The sequence below is a fragment of the Lactuca virosa genome, chromosome 4, assembly GCF_052849685.1.
Source record: "Lactuca virosa cultivar CGN04683 chromosome 4, Lactuca_virosa_CGN04683_v6, whole genome shotgun sequence".
Lineage (NCBI taxonomy): Eukaryota > Viridiplantae > Streptophyta > Magnoliopsida > Asterales > Asteraceae > Lactuca > Lactuca virosa.
Window position 1 is genome coordinate 64,510,150 of NC_136429.1, and position 19,767 is coordinate 64,529,916.

Here is a 19,767-nt window from a genome sequence, read left to right on the forward strand (position 1 = left end):
GTCACATTTACTCCATCATAGAAAATGGAGACTTCTTGTTGACTATTCAAATCATGATGTGAGCAGTTCCTTAGTAAGCCTTTATATCTCTCCTATGCCTCATAAAGTGACTCTCCAGCTTGTTGTTCAAAATTGGTTATGGCTTTCTTCAACTTGGCTATCTTTGAGGGAAGGCAAAATTGGTCTCTAAATTCAGTTTTCATTTTGGCCCAAGTAGTGATGGATCTGGGAGGAAGTGATTTTAGCCAATCTTTCGCGGCTCCCTTGAATATGACTGGTAGCATACGTAGCAAAACAGTGGCGCGAGCCACATTAGGGACATTGAAGTAGTCGGCTATGTCATTGACCTCGTCTAGGTGCTTGTATGCGTCCTCATGATCCTTCCCGTAGAATGGGATCTCCTTAAGTTGTGCGAGTATGTGGCCTTTAAGTTCAAAGGTGGCAGTTGCGGGAATTGCGGGTTGTACAAGTCCTGGGCCGGTGTCATCACGCATCCTTTTCTTCCATTCACCCATGGGAACTTCATCGATGTTATCCATGGTGTTAGCTAGTTCGCCCTCTATGTCGCTTCCTCCTTCAGATTCGTTTTCTTCTTTTTCGGATTCGTACACGATATCGTCCTTCTTCGGGTCTTCGTCCGCCTCTGAAAAGATGTTGGATTCTCCCACTTTCTTGTCCTTTTCTTACTAAAAACAGATTTGAGATTCTTCAACGGCGAATTCTTTGATGTTGCGGTTTCTCCTACGGTTTTGCCTTTGTTTTTCCTCAAACGTGCTTCCGGGTCTTCAAGTGGTGGAATCAAAGGTGTACCTCCTCCTCTGGTCATAAACGATTGCAATCAAAACAGAAAACACGCGTAAAAAGAACAAAAATAAACTAAAAACAAACTTCTATTTCAGCGATGGACTCGTCGAGTAGGTGTGACTGCACTCGGCGAGTACAGAGCTAAAACAGAAATAATTTAAACAAAAGTTCTAAAAACAGAAAAACTTAAAACTCAACCTAATAACTAAATTACTAAAGCATTAACTTTGTGCAATGTGGATCTCACACAAAGGATTGATAATACTAGAAATTAGATTTAATTTTTGAACCGTTCCCCGGCAACGGCGCCAAAAACTTGATGTGTGTGAAACGAACTAAGTTTTATCCTACTTTTTAATTATGAATTAGACACACAAAGGCAGTGGACCTATCAATTGTGGTATAGTTAAATAAGTAGGGTATCGAACTCAGGGAACGGAAATTAAACTAATTACTAATATTATCTAGGAACAAGTAATAGAAAGTAGGGTTTTCTCTAGTTTTACAAGACTAGAAACTTAAATATGTTGTTAAGACTTAAACTAAATAACTAAAGCTAAAGCAACAAAAATCACTAATTCAATAATTAAGGAGACTTCTGTTTAGGTTCAAATCATTTGTTCCTATGGTTGATTTTATGGTAAATGCTTTGGATTAAGTTTAATTGGCTACCGATTAAGATGATTAGGTTCACGTTCGCTATTGCTAATCCTTAGAAAACAGATTAATTCAAACAATGGTCAGTTGTCTAGATTAATGAATTTCCTAGTTTATTGATTCGGGTTAAGTAAGACTTGTAGTCGTTAATTAAATTGGTCGTTCAACTAACTTCTTGATGATGGTTCGTCATACAAGCTCACACACTAACTTACCTATTTTCTAGCTAACCCTAGTTTCACGTTCGTTATTCCTAGGCATATAACTATGTTTTCACATAAATCACATGAGATTAGCAACTAAGAGATGTTCATGCAACTTAATTACTGATTTATTAGCAGAAAACAATTATTGTTAACACATAAGGTTCTTTAACAAGCTTAACAAAACAATATTACCAAATTAAATTAATCCTAACCATAAAATCAATCCATATTCACAAAATCATCTACCCTAAACAGAAGATAAAGGTCTTAGTTCATAATTGCAGTAAAAACAAACTCAAAAACGAATTCAATTAGTTCAAACATGACTCAATCGAAAGATTAACTAAGAATAAACTAGAATGTGCCTTAATCTTCCTCAAAATCGAATGTACGGTTGATTCTTCAGTTCCTCACGGTCCAGCAGCACCTTCAATCGCAGCTTAGTCTCCTAGGGTTCCTCTCCAAGTCTTTTTTCTCGGTCTTAAAGTCCCTTTTTATAGTTTTCTGGAAACATAGTTGACTCATCGAGTCAAGGTACCGACTCGCCGAATCCTTCATTAAAAGTCTGTGTACGAAAAGGACTTTTATAGCTTCGCGAACCTTCGATCCAACTCGTCGAGTCAGGCATTGACTCGCCGAGTTCTTCTTTTTTTTGACATTTTTCTTCTTTATTTCAACTCCCGAACTTCCGATTGCATCTCCTGCTTCCTTTTGCTCCCGAGCACATCTTTTGGACTGAAAATATAATTTAAACACAATTAAGTACCTTTTGTCCATAAATTGCAATAATTTAGCCAATTAATAATAAAATTCTATACTAAATATATAGCTAAATATGCACATATCAAAGGGCCAGACGTGATGGCACAACATTCTTCCCCACATGTTTTCGCGATTATGATTTATTTTACTATGATATTTGGATAGTTAGTAATTTTGATGTTTTGGAGACATATTTCAACCCAAACATACATGCAAAAGTCACATAGACAGCTAGCATCCTACATAACACAATCCAGTGGGCCGTTATTGGTGCCTTCGACCCACAAGTACAGTGATAAGACTCACCGGACTCCCGAAATCAGCTAATCCTCAGCTCAATACCACACTGACCATAGCTAATAGCTCTCACTTCCAAAATATGGGTGCTAAACACCAAGTCCACCTTCCAAAAATAGAAATTTGACCAAAAGTCAACCCATGCCAAAAGTCAATGGTCAAAGTCAAAGTCAACAACCCACAATGACAACCAACAATCCTCATGTCGTGACCAACACTTGGTCACGTCTTGAGAGTTCACTCAGCCCAATTCCAACTTGACTCACTTCAAATCAGCCACTTAGTCACGAATATCTCACTAAGCTGACCTTACGACGTAAGCATCACTCTTCCACGTCGTGAACCCCAAAAAAATCAATAGAAATGAGATCCTTCATGCTCACGTCGTGGGACCTTATGTCTCATGTTGTGACCACAGTCTGAAACCAAAATCCTAAGATTTAAGTCCTTAATCCATTAAGTCTTTCACTCTAACTTTTCCAGAAGCTAAAGGGGACTCCAAAGGTCCATACAAATGATTACTTGATAGACATGCATGCCTCATGCATGTCCTCCATCCATTCTAGGTAAAAAAATGAAGAGATAATACCCAAGATTCTCATGTATGGATCCAATAATCAACCAACTCTTAGATCTGAACAATATCATACTCAATGGACACTTAGAATGCATAAAGCTGCCAACGTTATGTATTCCTTCCATTCAAACTTGCTTGGACATGAAAGAAATGGGACACCAGCTTAGATCTAACCGCTTTAAGCAATAAAGTTTGAGTCTTTTCCACTTACAAAGGTCCAGAAGTAAAATGAGATGATGATGATGATGTTTCCTTGCAAGCTCCACCAATAGAACACCTTCTTCTATTTCTTCACTTCTTCTTCAAGTCAATAAATCCTCCAAAAGGCCAAGAATCATCCAAGGAATTATGGTTAGGGTTTTTCTGAGGTAAGAGGGTGATGGAGGCTGATCTTGAACCCTAAAATCGACTTACATGGGTTTAAATACAAAGAAAACCCTAAAAAGATCATGGGCTTGGGCTGCATCAGGCTTCACATCGTGACCACCTTATGGTCACGTCGTGAGAAAGGTCCCGAAACACGCTTCCCTCACGGCTCGTTGCATTGACACAAGGCCACCATGTGTTCACATCGGAACACCCATTTCGCAACGAGGTCCCTTGTTCGCATCTGAATACTCTCGTTCACATCCGGATACTCTCGTTCACATCCGAAGCCATTTCGCAACGAACTCCAACCAGCTACGATTTGTTGTGATCGATCACATCCAATCGCAGTTGAACAACAACCTTCACGTCGTGACCACCCTATGGTCACGCCATGACACTCGATTTTCTCCAAAAATCAAACTTTTGAGTCCTTAACACCCTAAATCGATCAATCCTGGAAGACGGGTGTTACACCAGGTATACGGATGTTACACCAGGTATTCGGGTATACCCAAATTTTTTTAAACCTACCCAATACCCGACCTATTTAAATATCGGGTTACTCGATTACCCGAATTTCCTAACCCGATACCCGATTTACCCGACCCGGTCTACCCGAATTCAAAACAGGTCGGGTCAGGTAATCGGGTATCGGTTATTTTCAACAGGCCTAGGTACGCTGGAGCATTAGAGCGGCAATTTGAAAAATATATGGCTGAAGTTGAATCTCAAGATCTCTATTTTTTTTAAATCTCAAATGAATCGTCCTATATATATATATATATATATATATATATATATATATATATATATATATATATATATATATATATATATATATATATATATATATATATATATATATATATATATATATATATATCGAAGAGTGGCTTCTCGAATTTGTTAAACTATTATTGTTCTTAGTCATTTGAGTCCGTTTAAGTATTGAAATTCAAATACCATTAACCATTCAGGTTTTCGGCTTGAAATCTGTTTTTCTTCTGAGTTGATCTTATTTTGTCTTACTGGTTTTGAATCCTAGATCTAAAGTTTCGTTGGGGACTCTTGTTTAATTGTATCAATTTTTTGCAAATAAATGAAACGTTTTGACTGCACACATAGTTTAAAGGACATGTTTAAATGTTGGTTGAATATCTAAGACGTTCTTCAACAATGGCAAAACAAGGCAATCTAATGAACCAAAAGCATTCTAATCAATATTTTGTAATGTTATTGATGCATAAAGAGTCATCTTTTAGACTATAACTAACAAATAATATACGTATGAGGGGTTAATAGCAATGTACATTTATTGTTTTTAATTATAGCAATGTATTTTGAAAAAAAAAAAAAAAAAAAAAAAAACCCTACCCTATTGTAGAATGTCCCAAATGCAAAGCAGTTTTCATTGCTATAATAAGTAAAAAGAATTAAAAGAAGAATGTTATAAGAGGATAGATTTTTTAAAATACAATATCTTGAAAAGAAAAAAAAATTAAAGGTACAACAGTTGTAATAAAAAGAAATACAAGGACGCTATAATATACACTTCTGGAATTAATCTAAAACGCTCTTCCTTTTCGAGCTAATGCAGAGTGAAGAAGAATTATTTTTAGCAAAGCATTCAAATACTCCAACTTTTCTTTTTTGACCTAATTAAAGTATTTAACAAAAAAAATTTGTATACATTGCGTTTCATTTTGGTTTTGGTTCAATTTATTAACAAAAACTCAAAACTCAAGAGCATCTCAGTCGGTGTGCACAAGGTTCCATTTATCCAATACTTTAAAAATAAATTATTACATTATTTAGTAACTTATAGATTCGTTATGCGTTAAGAAACATTAATTTATCAATCAATATAGGTTTATGTATTAAGAAATATTGATAATATGTTCTGTTTTCATTTTTTTAATTTATCGGCTTTGTATTTTAAAAGTAAGTAGTTGTTATGTGATTTGTTTCCAAGGACATAATTGTAGTGTAGTGTGTTTCTTTGTGCTTGATGTCTAAAAAATACTAAAACAATGAATGAATTGCTATTTGAAACTTTGCCTACAAGTATACAATTTTAGTTGTAAAAGTACGATTTGAAGATGAAACGAAGAATATACATTGCAATTATGGGTTCACATATTGTAATCATGGATAGAAAAATGAAAGTTTGTTGTTACAGATAAAAAAAAAATACATTGTTATTTAGTGTATAAAAACAAAATACATTATCTATAGTTGTAATTAAATAAAAAAAATAGTAAAGTACGTGGCTATTTTCCACAATTTGCCTAGAGAATAATTACATACACAAACCTTGGAAAAAAAAAAAAAAAAAAAAAAAAAAAAAAAAAAAAAAAACTTGCACAAAACAAGAAAACTTTTATCATATTAAAAAAGGTAACCGAAAGATATCATAAATTTTCACAAAGAATTATACAACTTCTACCCAAAAAAAAACATATGTGCTATCTAAGAAGCTTCATTTCTGGCAAAAGGGCATTTTGGTCATTAACTGTTTCATTTTCAGGCGGTGGTTTGACATACTTCCCCAAAGCTTTCTGATGAGTCCGATTTCTAATCCTCTGAATCTTATCTTTACTTTTCTGTTTCCTTTTCTCTTTTTGTTTTCTCATTTGATTCCTTTCTTTCTCATACATTCCTTGCCAGAAAACCTCACCGGTTTTAGGCCACAACCACCGCTGTTTAGGGTGGTCGGAGTCGGCTTCTTCAGCAAGATCTTCATCCATGGCTTTTAGGGTGTTGTAATTGAACCATTTGATCCACATTTTGCCTCTTCGGTTTTTGAAATCATGTTGTTCTTCAAGTGATCCAGTCATAGGGTCTATGTACACCATTCGCCTTGCACTATGGTATGCCCATACGTTTACAAGAAGCTCGAGCACATGAGAGTAGCAATGCTTGTCCTGCAAAAAAAAATGATTTACAGTGTTGGTCAGCTCAGAGGTTGTTGAAATAATAAAGTATCTTGCACGCAGTGTGGGCCAACGTATGGGTTGCTGGAAGAATAATTTTTTTTGCAGAAAGTTAAAAGCATCCGCTATAATGAATACCTCTACTCCACTTAGTTATGGGCCCCACCGATTTTGTGTGTCCCTATGGTTTAGGGTAATTTGCGTGTTTGGTCCCTAACTTATTTTTTTAACTCGGAAGGTCCCTACTGTTTGTTTTTGTTACGCGTTTGGTCCCTATTGTTTGTTTTTGTTACACACTTGGTCCATATCTTACCTAAAAAGACTGTTATTTAAATAGGGAAAATGGTGGGGTAGGTAAGGTAAGGTGAGGAGATGGGGTTAGGGTGTATTTATTTAAACAAAAACAAACAATAGGACCAAACGCGTAACAAAAACAAACAGTAGGGACCTTCCGAGTTAAAAAAATAAGTTAGGGACCAAACACGCAAATTACCCCAAACCATAGGGACCATTCGTGTAATTTAAAATTTATAACATTCTTGTTTTTTTTTATGTAGGGAAATCTATGATAAAGTCCCAATATTTTGGGTCAGTTTATGGTTTAATACCAATATTTATTTTTTGAATAGAAAAGTCATGATTATCTAATTTTATATGATAATCTGTCATTTTCTGTTGAAAAAAAAATGACTGTTTCGTTAATTTGGGTAAAATATAAAATAATCGGGACTTTTCTGTTCGAAAAATAAATGTTGGGATTCAACCGTAAACTTGTCCAAAATATTGGGACTTTATCGGAGAATGGAGATTTGCCTTTTATGTAAAGTAATATATTTTAGATTATATTTATAGATATAAGCGTATTATATGTTTCTAAATATGTTGTCTTCTTTTCATATAAATGAATATAAAGTTTGAAAAAAAAAATGGTTTATAATTAAAATTTACAAAATGCTGTATTTTTATATATTTTTTTATCAAAATAAAAGAACAGAAAGTGAAAAGATGTAAAAGAGAAAAAAAAAACATATAAATGATATGAATTTTGTAACATATTTATATTTTCATAAAAGTGAAACATTTTATATTTAATTGTTACAAAAGTTCTAACTTTATATATTTCTATATATGTTTTGTGAAAATAAAAAATACATATAAAAAACAAAATATGAAAAGGATGTAAAACAGAAAAAATGAAAAGGTGAAGTATTTTTTAAAAAGAACTTTTTCAGTTACAAGCTTCACTTTCCTAATGATAAAAAGGCATCATTTTGAAAAAGCAATGAGAAACCGTTGTATATTTATTTTAATATGTTTTGAATAAGATTATTTATCTTACAAGATCTTCTGTTTTATTAATTAACTTGAACTATTTTTATACCAATTATTATCTGGTTACATTTATTTAACAATATAAATTTTAAAGTTAACAAATTTGTAAAAATCTTGTAACTTGAAAGGGGTATTTATGAAAATTTTAAAACACTGGAGAAAGGGAATAATATTCTTTTTGGTGTTAAAAATATAGTTGGGTTGAAGAATTTTAGTATAAAAGTTAATCATAATGAAACGAAAATATCACCTTGGATAAACTTAAGTAGCAAAGACCACTTTCATGATGCTCATCATAAACTTGTGCATCCAATGCATCCACAAACATTCTACAAATCAACATTAATCCCATGTTATTATAAACAAAAATCTTTTTTTAAAAAAAAAAAAAATCAATTAGAAAAAGAATTCAAACCTTGAAAACATCACGAATTCCAAGAAAGACTTTGTTGGCATAGACCAACTATGCATAACAGACCATGAATCTCCATCCATAGGCATTGGAGGAAGAGAAGTCGAGTTATCCTTCACCCCATACATTTTCTTCAAAGCTTCTGAGAATGCAAACCTTCAACAAAATCAAGTACAAGGGTATTTTAGACATTACACAAATAATCAAAAAGATATGCATCAAAAGAATGTAACAATTGTAGAGACTACTACTTACTTGCAATTACCCGCATTTATAGCATCACAAAATGTCCAAAAATCTTGTTGCATTGGATTTCTTGGATCTTTATCCATTCTTACCCAAAAATATAAAGCATCACCATGTCTACGCCCTTGAATGTCCTCCAATAATGCCACCTCAGCAGCCTTTGACAAAGAAGCCTGTTTTTTTATTTTCAAAACCACTACTTTTAGTAATAATCATAAAAAGTACCGATTTTTAACTTGGAAATTTATGACATTTTCCATAAAAGTTGTGATTTTTATGGAAATTTATGTATAATACCTTCTTAGCTGTGGCTCTCCATGATGAAAATCCAATCCAAGCATTCTTGTGTATACGATCAATTCGATTAGCAATTGCAAAAAAGGCTCCAAAATCACCAAGGGCATCACGGTAATATGGCATGCTTAGAAGAGGAAGACGAGAAGGTCCATCAATGTCATCGGTTCTTGATCTTCTACCTTTTGTTGACTTTTCAATAACATAATTTTAACTAAAGTTAGTCTTGTTGCACTATTTACAATCTTTTTGTTGCAAGAATCAACATGAATAACTTGTTGTCAACTATAGCTTCTTGTGTTTTCCAAAAGAAGAAAAAAGTTGCAATTTTTTTTGTTGCAAGAATCAACATGAACAACTTGTTGTCAACTATAGTTTCTTGTGCTTTCCAAAAGAAGAAAAAAGTTGCAATCTTTTTGTTGCAAGAATCAAGATGAACAACTTGTTGTCAACTATAGTTTCTTGTGTTTTCTAAAAGAAGAAAAAAGTTGCAATCTTTTATATAAAGTAAAGTAACTCACCAATCCAAAACCACGATAAAGTGACTCATGATGCAAAAAAGGCCATGCGCCTTGACCAAAATAAGGTTCATAGATGCACAACGGTTGACCTGTTCTTTCAAGCTCCCCATCATCTCTCTCATGCAAATCATTCTTATTTCTATCTGCTTTTTTTGCACTTCTGTATACTTCCTCCCATGTTCCCCTTGGTTGCTCACTTCTATCCCTCAACTATATAAAATTCACAACAAAAATGAGGTCTAAACTCTAAACATGATATTCAAAAAGGTAAAGATAAAATCTCTATAAAGTTGTTTCTTTACCTCACTATCTTCTCTTCTCTTTCTAGCCATTGTTGTTTGAATACTTTTCTCTTCTTCCCAAATACTATACAAAAACGTATCATTGAAACTAATATCAACAGAACTCTCTTTTAAATCCCACTTATTTTCAACCTTTTTCAAGAAATTATGAACCCTTGAACTTCTATTTACATATTTACGATCCGGGATGTCTTCAAAAAGACCCCATTGCCACTCGGTTTTGATTTTTGAAGGAATTTCCGAAACTGCCCTTGGAGATGCAACTTCAGATGGAAGGTTCATAACATTTTCTATCAATGAAGCATACCCTTCAACGGATTCCAAAACCATCATATCTTTTGCAGTATGTTTTCCTATTGATGCTATATTGTGAGCTAGAGATGATAATCTCCCATTTGATATTAATCGAAGAATAATCTGACTTAAATCCTTTATATTCTCTTTTTGGAAAAGATATCCGTTTACCTTGTCATCAATCTGAAATACATTATCAAACTTTAGTTAATGAATAAAGAATAAAAAAAGATAGTGTTTTTTTTAGAATCTTACGTGTTTCTTGATTATTGATAAATCAGGAGCAACAATTGGTTTCTCAAAGCACATTGCTACTTTTAGAATATCAGGAAAAGATTGTTCTTCAAGAAATGAACCGTATAACACAACATCTGTGATGCTCAAAACATTGTATAAATCTTCATCAATGACAGCATGATTCACAGTGCCACTTGGGTAGTTCAAATTCGAAGCAATTTCCTATAAAAGATCATTTACTTTAGTATGAAAAATTACATATTTTCCCTTGCTCAAACAAACTTAACTTTCATACCTCAATGGCAGAACTGTAATTACGCGTTATATCTTGATTCAAGATTATGATCTTGAGATGAGGACTTGAACTATCATCATCAACAGGAAACTGTGCTAAAAGTGGAGCCAAAGCTTGTAAAACAAGTGCATGTTCAAGCCATAATCCTTTATATAAAAATTGACTTCCTGTTATAGTTATAACAAAGTCGTGGGCCCCAATGTTCATATTCACACGCAAATTTTCTTCAAGAACAGTTGTTGAATTATCCAATTTGCAAGCATTAGAAGGAGATCCAGGTATAACAAAGTAGTTTCCAGCATCAAATGGAGCATAAAACATCTGAAAAACATGAAGAAAAAAAATAAGTTATCGTGAATATTTTTTAAATACAAATCTTGAAAGGAGAAAAGTGTCATTTAAAGTTACCGGAAGGGCATAATTGGGAAAAACAACAACTGTAGCTCGATTAAAGACAGCTTTCCAATCATCAATCAGTTGAATTTTGCCATTTGAGATGTAGTTTTTGTAACGTGTAGCAAGTGTTTTTTCATGGATAGTCCAAATAAGTGGTAAAGATTTAAAGGGTTCCTGCAAAAGGCTGTAATAACTAAATTTATTAAGTTTATAACAAAATGTGAAACTAATATGGTTTTTTTAAAGTTTGAGATACTATTTACTAAATCATTTGATCATGAAATAATGAAATAATGATAAGATAAAAGTCAGTGAACTAAACTTACCCTGAAATTGCTTCTTTTGCTTCAAGAGAATTCACAAGTATGGCATCATAGCTGCAAAGAACATGCAAAAGGGTAAATCAGTAAATGAGACTAAATTCCAAGATAACAGATTAAAGAAAATGTTTTGTGTTATATAAATGTGATGTATTAAAAAAGAGAAACATACTTGAGCCAGTCAATTATAATCTTTTTATCCTCACTAGCTTCCAAAATATTGACATGAACTCCAATATTTTTCCAAACTGTATGCACAAGTCCCTCTTCAAGTGAGTAAACCTGCATAAAGATTAAATTACAAGAAACCATTTAAATAAATTGATAAGTTTTAAAGTTTCATGATTTCTAACAAAATGTACAAAACATTAAGTAACAACAACAAAAGCCAAATTCCATATGAATGAGATAAGTTTTGAAGTTTGATAAGACATAAGGGCAAGCTAGTCATATCATGTTCAGATTCAGACATCAAATTTCTTGAATTTATTCTAAATATTCTCATTACTAAACTAAAATCATAGCAATTGAAGTAGCCGAGATTCTCATGAACAACAAAATTACCTCAATTTCATACCCAATTGTTTTCAAAGCAGTTGCAACAGTGAGCATCAACAATTGCTGTGGATCGACAAATAGATCTGCGAAAACCTACAAAATGGAACTAATGGAAATTAAAACGAAAACGAATTAAACCACAATAGTAGAGGAATCTCAACAAATTGGTATTAGAGAAAAAGAAAACTCACAAAAGCAAGCTGAGGTTTTCTATGCCCAAATCTCACTTCTTTTCGTGAAGTACCAAAAGACACATTATTAACGCCTCTATTTTCTCTCTGGAATTTAAGCAAAAGCTTGGTGGGCTCAAACTTGACACCTTCGCCAAAATCCAATCCACCAATTTCTTTCAAGAAATTCTTCAAGTCATCTCCAAAATTATCCTCTTTTTGTTTCAAGAAATCTCCACTGTCTTTTTCAACACTAGAAAGAGGCAAGAACATTTGAAACACGAACATAAAGAAGATGAAAACAGCCACAGCACAAATCCATTGCAAGTAATCCAGCTTCTTTAAAACCATAAATCTTGCAAATTTCGATCTGGGTCTTTGCGCAAATGAATTGTTTCTCTCGTTTCTAGATGAAGATTTGAGTAACGGATCCCTCTTTAATGGCAACACTCCATTTTCAAGAGAACCCATTTACATTACCACCAATCGAATTCCAACAGATCACATACCTAATCCAAATCAACAGACAAAAGGGGGCTACTTTTTTTGCTTTTGGCTAAGATGGGATTTAATCATCACGGCGAACCCAATAACGAAAAAGCTTTACATATTGTAATCAAGATTTCTTGAAAAAGGGTAAAGACAAAAAGAGATGCTTTTTTGCTTTGTTCTTGAGGTGTTTTGGTTGAAAACTGCGATTAAATCACAATACAAAGCGTAGGTATTACTGTTGATATGAAGTATGATCGCAAAGAAAGACTGTTTGTTTTCTTTTTTTCTTCGTCTATTTTACAGAGAGAGACGCATTAAAGAAATCAAGAGATGCTTGTGAGTAGTGAGTTGTTTCTTTTCAGAGCTAAAGAAAACAGCTCAGAAGCTTTTGGGGAGAGAGAGAGAGAGAGAGAGAGAGAGAATATCTATTTATTTTCTTTGTTTATCTTTTTCTCCATGCGCGGCTGCTGTATATCACGTCAACGATGGTTTTTCTTTTTGGGTTTTCATTTAAAATTAGGTTAGATCCTCTCCAAAGGTGGATTTTCTAAATCCGGTACGTACAAGTTTTAATGCACTATGTACAACCTGAAAATGCTAGATTTCCTTATATTCAGGTATTTTAGAAATAGAAAAGATTTTATTAATCATATATGGTTAAAGTTGTTTTAAGGTGACAAAATGTTTAAAACAATTATGTTAATTTTTTAGAATTTGTTTTTGTGTTGATGTGTATCAGTTTAAGTTTTTTGATTTATTTATTAAAAAAGTAATGACAATGCATTTAGTGATTTTGGAGAATATTGACGGGCCACATTACTTGGAGAGGGTGTTTGGAATTGCTTTTAAAATAACTTTTGGTTTTTGATTTTTACAAAAGTTAAAAAATATACAAAAGATGTTTGAGTATTGAAAAAGATTTTTTAAAATGATTTTTTGTATAGAAGGAAAAAAGAGTGTTTTAAAAGTCACAAAATCCTATCTTATTGTGATTTGTGGGACTTTTTAACTTGAAAAGTTAAATTTTACCCTAAAAGCAAATACAAACACTTTTTAAAGATTTTCTTTTGGAAAAAGTCACTAGCCAAAAAGTCCTTTTACAAAAAGGACTTTTAACCTTAAAAAGTTTTCCCCGAACACCCCCTTGATATGTCTTGTAGATGTATAGTTCTTAATTTAAAAACATTGAATTATTCATCAAAAGTTTTAGATGGAAATCTTTATAATTATCAGAAAAATATTTTTATAATTTTGAATGAACAGGAAACAACAAAACAAAATCATTCGTGAGTTATTTAACAAGCCAAAAAACTATAGATGTCAAAATATATTTTGTTTTTTGAGTTCCTAAGCCTTTTAAGGCCTTGGTATTTTACTATTAAAGAGCATCCATCCTCCATTCCATTCGGCTCATGAAGAATTGAATTGAGCGTCTAAGCAAGAGAAATGTATATTTTTCAACTCAATTCTTTCAAAACCAATAAATTTGTACTAGAAATTTATTAAACTATTCAATAAGGATCTCTCTATCTCTAATATTATATTCAAATTTAATCTATTGTACTTTTATTGTGAATGTCTTGATTGTTGATAAATTAGTTTTTTTTTTGAGTTTTTTTTTTTTTTTTAATTTTTGACAAGCTAAAAAATAGTTTATAAGTTATATTTTATAGAAGCTTTTAAACCATCTTTTAAAAAACTTTCTAAAAAAATCTAAATATATCTTTAATTAATTATAAAAATATATTTATTTAAATATTATTCTGTGTCATTTTATATATTTCAACTATTTGACTTGGATAACACTATTTGACTTGGGTAATTTAGACTTATTAATTTTGTCACATCAATTGTATTAGCCATTAGTGAGTTTGAATCACTGATTCAACTAGTTAGAGATTAAATTGGCAATTAAAAACAATATGTATGGTCATGAAAATTTTAGAAGTGTTGACTGTTGACATGTGGCAATTAAACGTAAAGTCGGTTTAAAGCACCCACATCGCAATCTTGCAATTCCATTTGAAATGTCACATAAGCCCAAAATGAGTCCAGGTTATCTAATGTCTTTCGCAGATTGCAAGTCTTGCAAGCAACATGATGGATGTTCTAACATCTCAAAAATACGGATAAAAATTTATTTTTAAATTCATACAATACTAGTAACAAAATAGTCAAAAGTGTATCATAACAACATGTTATCATAGTACAAATTCCCAAAATCCCAAAATGCGGAAACTATATGGTGATACGGTCCGATCAGGCCGGGCCCTTCCCCTTCATATTGGAAGTACCTGAAACATAAACTGAAAACTGTAAGCATAAAGCTTAGTGAGTTCTCCCAAAATACCACATATCATACAAACATACAGTCAAGCATATATGGGTGCTTGCAATCCTCTTCGGTCTATTTCAATCGGGTATTGTCAAGCATATATGGGTGCTTGCAATCCCCTTCGGTCTATTTCAACCGGATATCGGGTCCATTTCACCCCTACCAGTACCATATAATATCATAGCAAGGAATCACAGAGTCATCAAGCAAATACAGGCATAACTGACAGTTGTCACGAAGACAATCATCATACTACATCATGAACTAGTAGGCCAGCATTGGTGCCTTCAACCCACAGATACGGTGATTGAAACTCACCTCTCGACTGATAATTAACTACTGTTACTCACACGATCAGTTACACTGGTGTTACTCCACACCTAGATAATCATACAAGGCAAACCTTAGATCTACCCTTTAAAACCAAGAGTTGACCAAAAGTCAACTCTAATCCAAAGTCAATGTCTAGGGTCAAAGGTCCACTTTTTCCTTATTTCACCCTCACATCGTGACCACTAAAGGCTCACATAGTGAGGATATACTTGTCCCGGACCCACTCAACGAGTCGACTCAGTTTCACTCATCCAACAGGATCCTTAGATCGAGACAACCACCATATTCACATTGTGAGATTCCATTTCTCACGTCGTAAGATCGGTTCTGGCCAACTTTGAGCATTAAGCTCTTAATCCTTTAAGAAATATATTGGGACTTTCCAAAACACCTTCCTCGACCCTAAGGACCATAAAAATCGTAGCTTTTCAGTCATGCATGTCCAATTCGTGACTTAATCACTAACTAGGTCAAAAGAAAGGTATTAAGATCAAGACTCAAGCTTGGAGTACAAAACCCACACCAAAACTCAGATCCAAGGACTCACATATAGAAGATGTCTCAATGATCCATAAAGTTGTCCATAAAATTGCCAACTTTATGGATCTAATGCATGTTAAACAACCCAACCATGCAAAGAAAGGTTCCAAAGCTTAGATCTAACATGCTTAAGGCAAAAAGATAAGAGCTTTATGACTTACAAATGCTCAAAAGCTCAGCAAATCCAAGAGGTAGAAGCTAGATTGCCAAAATGAAGCACCACAAGTGCCTTCTTCCACTTCAAGGAACAAAAAACCTCCAAGTAAGCTCTTCAAAATCACCAACAATGGCCCAAAGTCTCAATGAGGTCGAAAATAGGGTTTTTAAGGGGCTAGAGAGTGAGAGAGGCTGAGGATGGGCGATCCTAGACCTTTATTTCCATTAAATACTCGAAAATTAGTGTTTTGGGTCATCAGGCATGGCGCACGTCATGAGACCTTAAGCCTCACGTCGTGAGGTTCGAGAATACGGGTCAAATGGTCAATGGGCACTCTCACGTCGTGACCACTACAACTCACAATGTGAGCCTCCTCTGGAATGCAAAAATTCAAGAATTTAAGTACCTCAAGGATTCGGATGATACAAATCCCCCCCCCCCACTTGAATCAGACTTCGTCCTCGAAGTCCGTCGCTGCAAATAACTGGGTAATATTCCCTTATCTCGTCCTCCAGCTCCCACTTTCATTATGAACCCTTGTGGTCCTGCCATTGCACCTTTACCAACTCCACAACCTTGTTCCTCAAGGTTTTTGTCCTTCTGTCAAGGATCGCTACCGGTCTCTTAGTGTATTTTAGGCTGTCATCCACCTTAATATCATCCAATGGAACCACTATGGAATCATCAACCAAACACTTCCACAACTGAGAGATGTGAAAAGTACTATGAATCTAATTGATTTACTCAAGGAGATCCAACCGATATGCTACCCTGCCTACCCGGGCTATAACTCTGAAAGGACTGATATACCTGGGGCCCTGTTTTCCCCGCTTCCTGAATCAGATGACACCTTTCCAAGGTGACACCTTCAGAAGAAGCATAACCACAACCTAAAACTCTAGGTCTGATCGATGCTTGTCAGCATAGCTCTTTTACTGACTCTGAGCTGTCTGAAGTCTACTCCGAACCTGTTGAATTAACTCGGTGGTCTTGAGTACCACTGCGGTACTCCTAGGGATGAGCAGTGGAAGCGGGTACATGCTTTCGGAACCGGAACCGCCTCGGAACTGCCAGTTCTGGAACTGGAAGTGCCTTAGGCGGTTCCAGTTTCGGTTCCTAAAGTCTAGGAACCACATTAAGTAGTTATGGTTCCAATTCTCATTTTTATGAAACCGATACCTGCTGGATACCCGTCGGTTCCGGTTCCAATACCGGGTACCCGGAACCGGCGGTTAACCGGAACCGGTACCGGCGGGTACCCGTATTTTTCTAAAAATAAATTATATTTTATATATTGGTAAATTTGTTTTAAAAATAAAAATAAAAAGAACGTTCACCCTAATCTCTTTTAGGGTTTTGTCAATTCATTCTTACCAAAAAGCACTGATACTATCTTCTCCCATGAACTCTCTTATTCTCGTCACAGACCAGTCGTCCCTCACATTACCAGTTAACCAGAAATATCGATTAGAGCTTAGAAGCAGGTGGAGTTCCAGTTGACGGTCATCTCTTGCAGTTGTATCTTGCAGTCGTATCTCTTAATTTGTAACCCTCTCGTCGAAATGTCATCTTACGCTCAATCACAAGTCATCTCTTGCAGTCGGCCATCTCTGTTCAATCGTTCACCATCCCTGCTCAATTGACTCTGCAGATACAAGTCTAAAACCGAGAACTCTTGTAACATCGGGTTCCCGGTATGTTTTAAATTATATCTTATTCATTTTAGGCAGGAACTCGACGAGTTGGAGGCCCCAAACTCGTCGAGTAGGAAATGGATTTGGACGCGGGTTTTGAAGTCTACTCGACGACTTGGAAGCCTTAAATCGACGAGTAGAACAGCCAGAGTGAAACCTTAATTTCGGGGTTTTACACCCTATTTAAGCATCTTAATCCCCTTATGCCATCATCATTTACAACCTCCAAGTCCCAAAACCCTAGCCACGAAACCCTAGAGCCTTGTGTGAGCTTGTGAGACCTTTTTAAGAGAAAATTTGTGTTTTTGAAGCTTGTGGAAGAAGAGGAAACTAGAGGACTCAAGAAGAAGAGAGTAGATCCATAAACTTCACTTCATTTGCAGCATTTTCGGGTAAGCAAGTCTCAAACTTGCTTAATGATTTCTTAGATCTCTTCATTTCACTTTTATGGGGGTTTTTGGTTCAAGAATGTTAGCTTTTGGGAAATAGACGACCCAAGTGGGTATTCTTCCAGATCTAGGATCTTGGAGGGATATCATGGCATAAAGGTGCAAACTTTATTGCCATTAAAGCCCTATGCAAGCTTTAGGATGCCATTTTGGCCTTTTAAGCCCCAAAAGGCCATGCATGGAGATAAAGGCAGAAACTTTACGTGTTTAAATGATGCCTAAGGCCTAGATCTCTGTTTGTATGCTTTAGTTTGGAATATGGATGACTTGTGGACCAAGATCTAAGTCTTAAAGAGTTAGGGTTTGAGCCAAACCCGTCAAATGAGGGTATTCACGGGTAAAGTTGGAAACTTTACCCTTAAAAGGACGTTTTCAGTGTGTATGAGAAGCAAGAAGCTTAGATCTGAACTGTAGGGGATTAATCCGTTAAGATAGCCCAAACAGACAGAGGAACTCGTCGAGTCCATAGAGGAACTCGACGAGTTGAGTCGATTTGTTCCGATTCTGAACATGGTAGAACTCGACGAGTCTTAGGATGACTCGACGAGTTGACTCGCTTAATTACGACTATGAGTAGCTAGGGAACTCGGCGAGTTAGGGGGATGACTCGACGAGTTGGATCGCGATTTCAGGGTTTTTGATTTATAGAACTCGGCGAGTTGATGGGTCAACTCGGCGAGTTGAGTCAACCCAAAATGTTGACTTTGACCAGACTGTTGACTTTGACCAGGGGTAAAATGGTTAGTTTACCCTAAGAAGGATTATTCAATTTTGACTAAGTGTTATTGTGATAATGATAGTCGGGGAGTCGTTGGAGCAGCAGTTAGAAATTCCTCACCGCGAGATTTCACAGTCAGCTTTGCGAGGTGAGTTTTCCTCCAGTAGGAATGAGTCTAAGGCACCAATGTCGGCCCGTTTATGTATGTTAGTATATGCCGGACTTAGGTCCGATGTCGGGGTTAGCCCGATGTAGGTTATATGTTTCTGGATTTCGTTCCGATGTCGGGGAAAGCTCGATGAATGTTTGTATGCTTGATGTCTTTGTGATTCTTGCATGTGTTTGTTTATATGTTCCGGGCTTCGGTCCGATGTGGGGGCAAGCCCGAGGAATAATTATGTACTTATGTTATGTGTATATGTTATAGGCTTTGTTGATATGTTATATATATTCCGGACTTCGGTCCGATGCCGGACTTCGGTCTGATGTCGGGCGGGGCCCGATGCCGGACTTCGGTCCGATGTCGGGCGGGGCCCGATGTTGCGGGAAAGGCCCAATGTATGTTATTATGTGATTATGTGTATGGTATGTGGTATTTTGGGGAGACTCACTAAGCTTCGTGCTTACAGTTTATAGTTTTGGTTTCAGGTACTTCCGGTTGCAAGGGGAAGGGCTCGAGATGATTGCAGTGCACACACCATAGGTTCAGCCTGGGATTTTTATACTCTGATTTTGTTGACATATGTTATGATATTTTGAGATACACTACTTATGTTTTATTAGATGATTTGGTTTATTACGGATTTATTTATAAATTAAAACGAAATTTTTGGATCGTATTTTTGGGATGTTTCAACTCTACAAGTCTTTATCAGGTTAGCTTCTTAATCTCAATTTCTGTAAATATGTGAAGTTTAATTATGAAAATCACGATTATTGGAGAATACGTGAAAATGTAGATTCCTTAGGTTGTTCTGTTAGAGGCTATTACTTGAAATTTTGAAGCTTTCTACCTATAGTTTCTTGTAAACATATGAACTCTTCTTGTCAGTTTTTGCTCTTGTTCT

At 35.1% G+C, this 19,767-nt stretch overlaps 1 protein-coding gene and 1 non-coding gene across 3 annotated transcripts; one reads left to right on the top strand and one right to left on the bottom strand.

Moving 5' to 3' along the window:
- The first annotated feature begins 48 nt into the window (after positions 1-48).
- LOC145110403 (small nucleolar RNA R71) lies at positions 49-155 on the top strand. The gene has a single exon (XR_013709783.1). It is a non-coding gene; the product is annotated as a small nucleolar RNA R71 (small nucleolar RNA).
- Positions 156-6,031: 5,876 nt separating this feature from the next.
- Positions 6,032-12,912, bottom strand: LOC145104973 (uncharacterized). 2 transcript variants are annotated; one of them, XM_079042123.1, is made up of 14 exons: positions 12,004-12,912; positions 11,819-11,905; positions 11,427-11,536; positions 11,261-11,311; positions 10,947-11,118; positions 10,539-10,859; positions 10,262-10,465; positions 9,713-10,189; positions 9,411-9,620; positions 8,893-9,081; positions 8,605-8,768; positions 8,353-8,505; positions 8,188-8,266; positions 6,032-6,596 (listed from the first exon to the last, which is right to left on the bottom strand). In XM_079042123.1, exons 1-14 carry the CDS (start codon positions 12,451-12,453, stop codon positions 6,138-6,140), a joined length of 3,126 nt encoding a protein of 1,041 aa, XP_078898249.1. In that variant the 5' UTR covers positions 12,454-12,912; the 3' UTR covers positions 6,032-6,137. The 2 variants fall into 2 exon arrangements, with proteins under 2 accessions (XP_078898249.1, XP_078898250.1); XM_079042124.1 differs by having other exon boundaries at positions 11,819-11,918; positions 12,004-12,108.
- Positions 12,913-19,767: the final 6,855 nt, after the last annotated feature.

Bases quoted from the DNA above. Each gene is read 5' to 3' on its own strand.
- LOC145104973 (XM_079042123.1), bottom strand. From the start codon at position 12,453: ATGGGTTCTCTTGAAAATGGAGTGTTGCCATTAAAGAGGGATCCGTTA. The intron at 8,267-8,352 runs GTTTGAATTCTT...GTTGATTTGTAG, and splicing joins GAATTCGTGATGTTTTCAAG to AATGTTTGTGGATGCATTGG. The intron at 6,597-8,187 runs GTGATATTTTCG...TTTTTTTTGCAG, and splicing joins GCTACTTAAGTTTATCCAAG to GACAAGCATTGCTACTCTCA.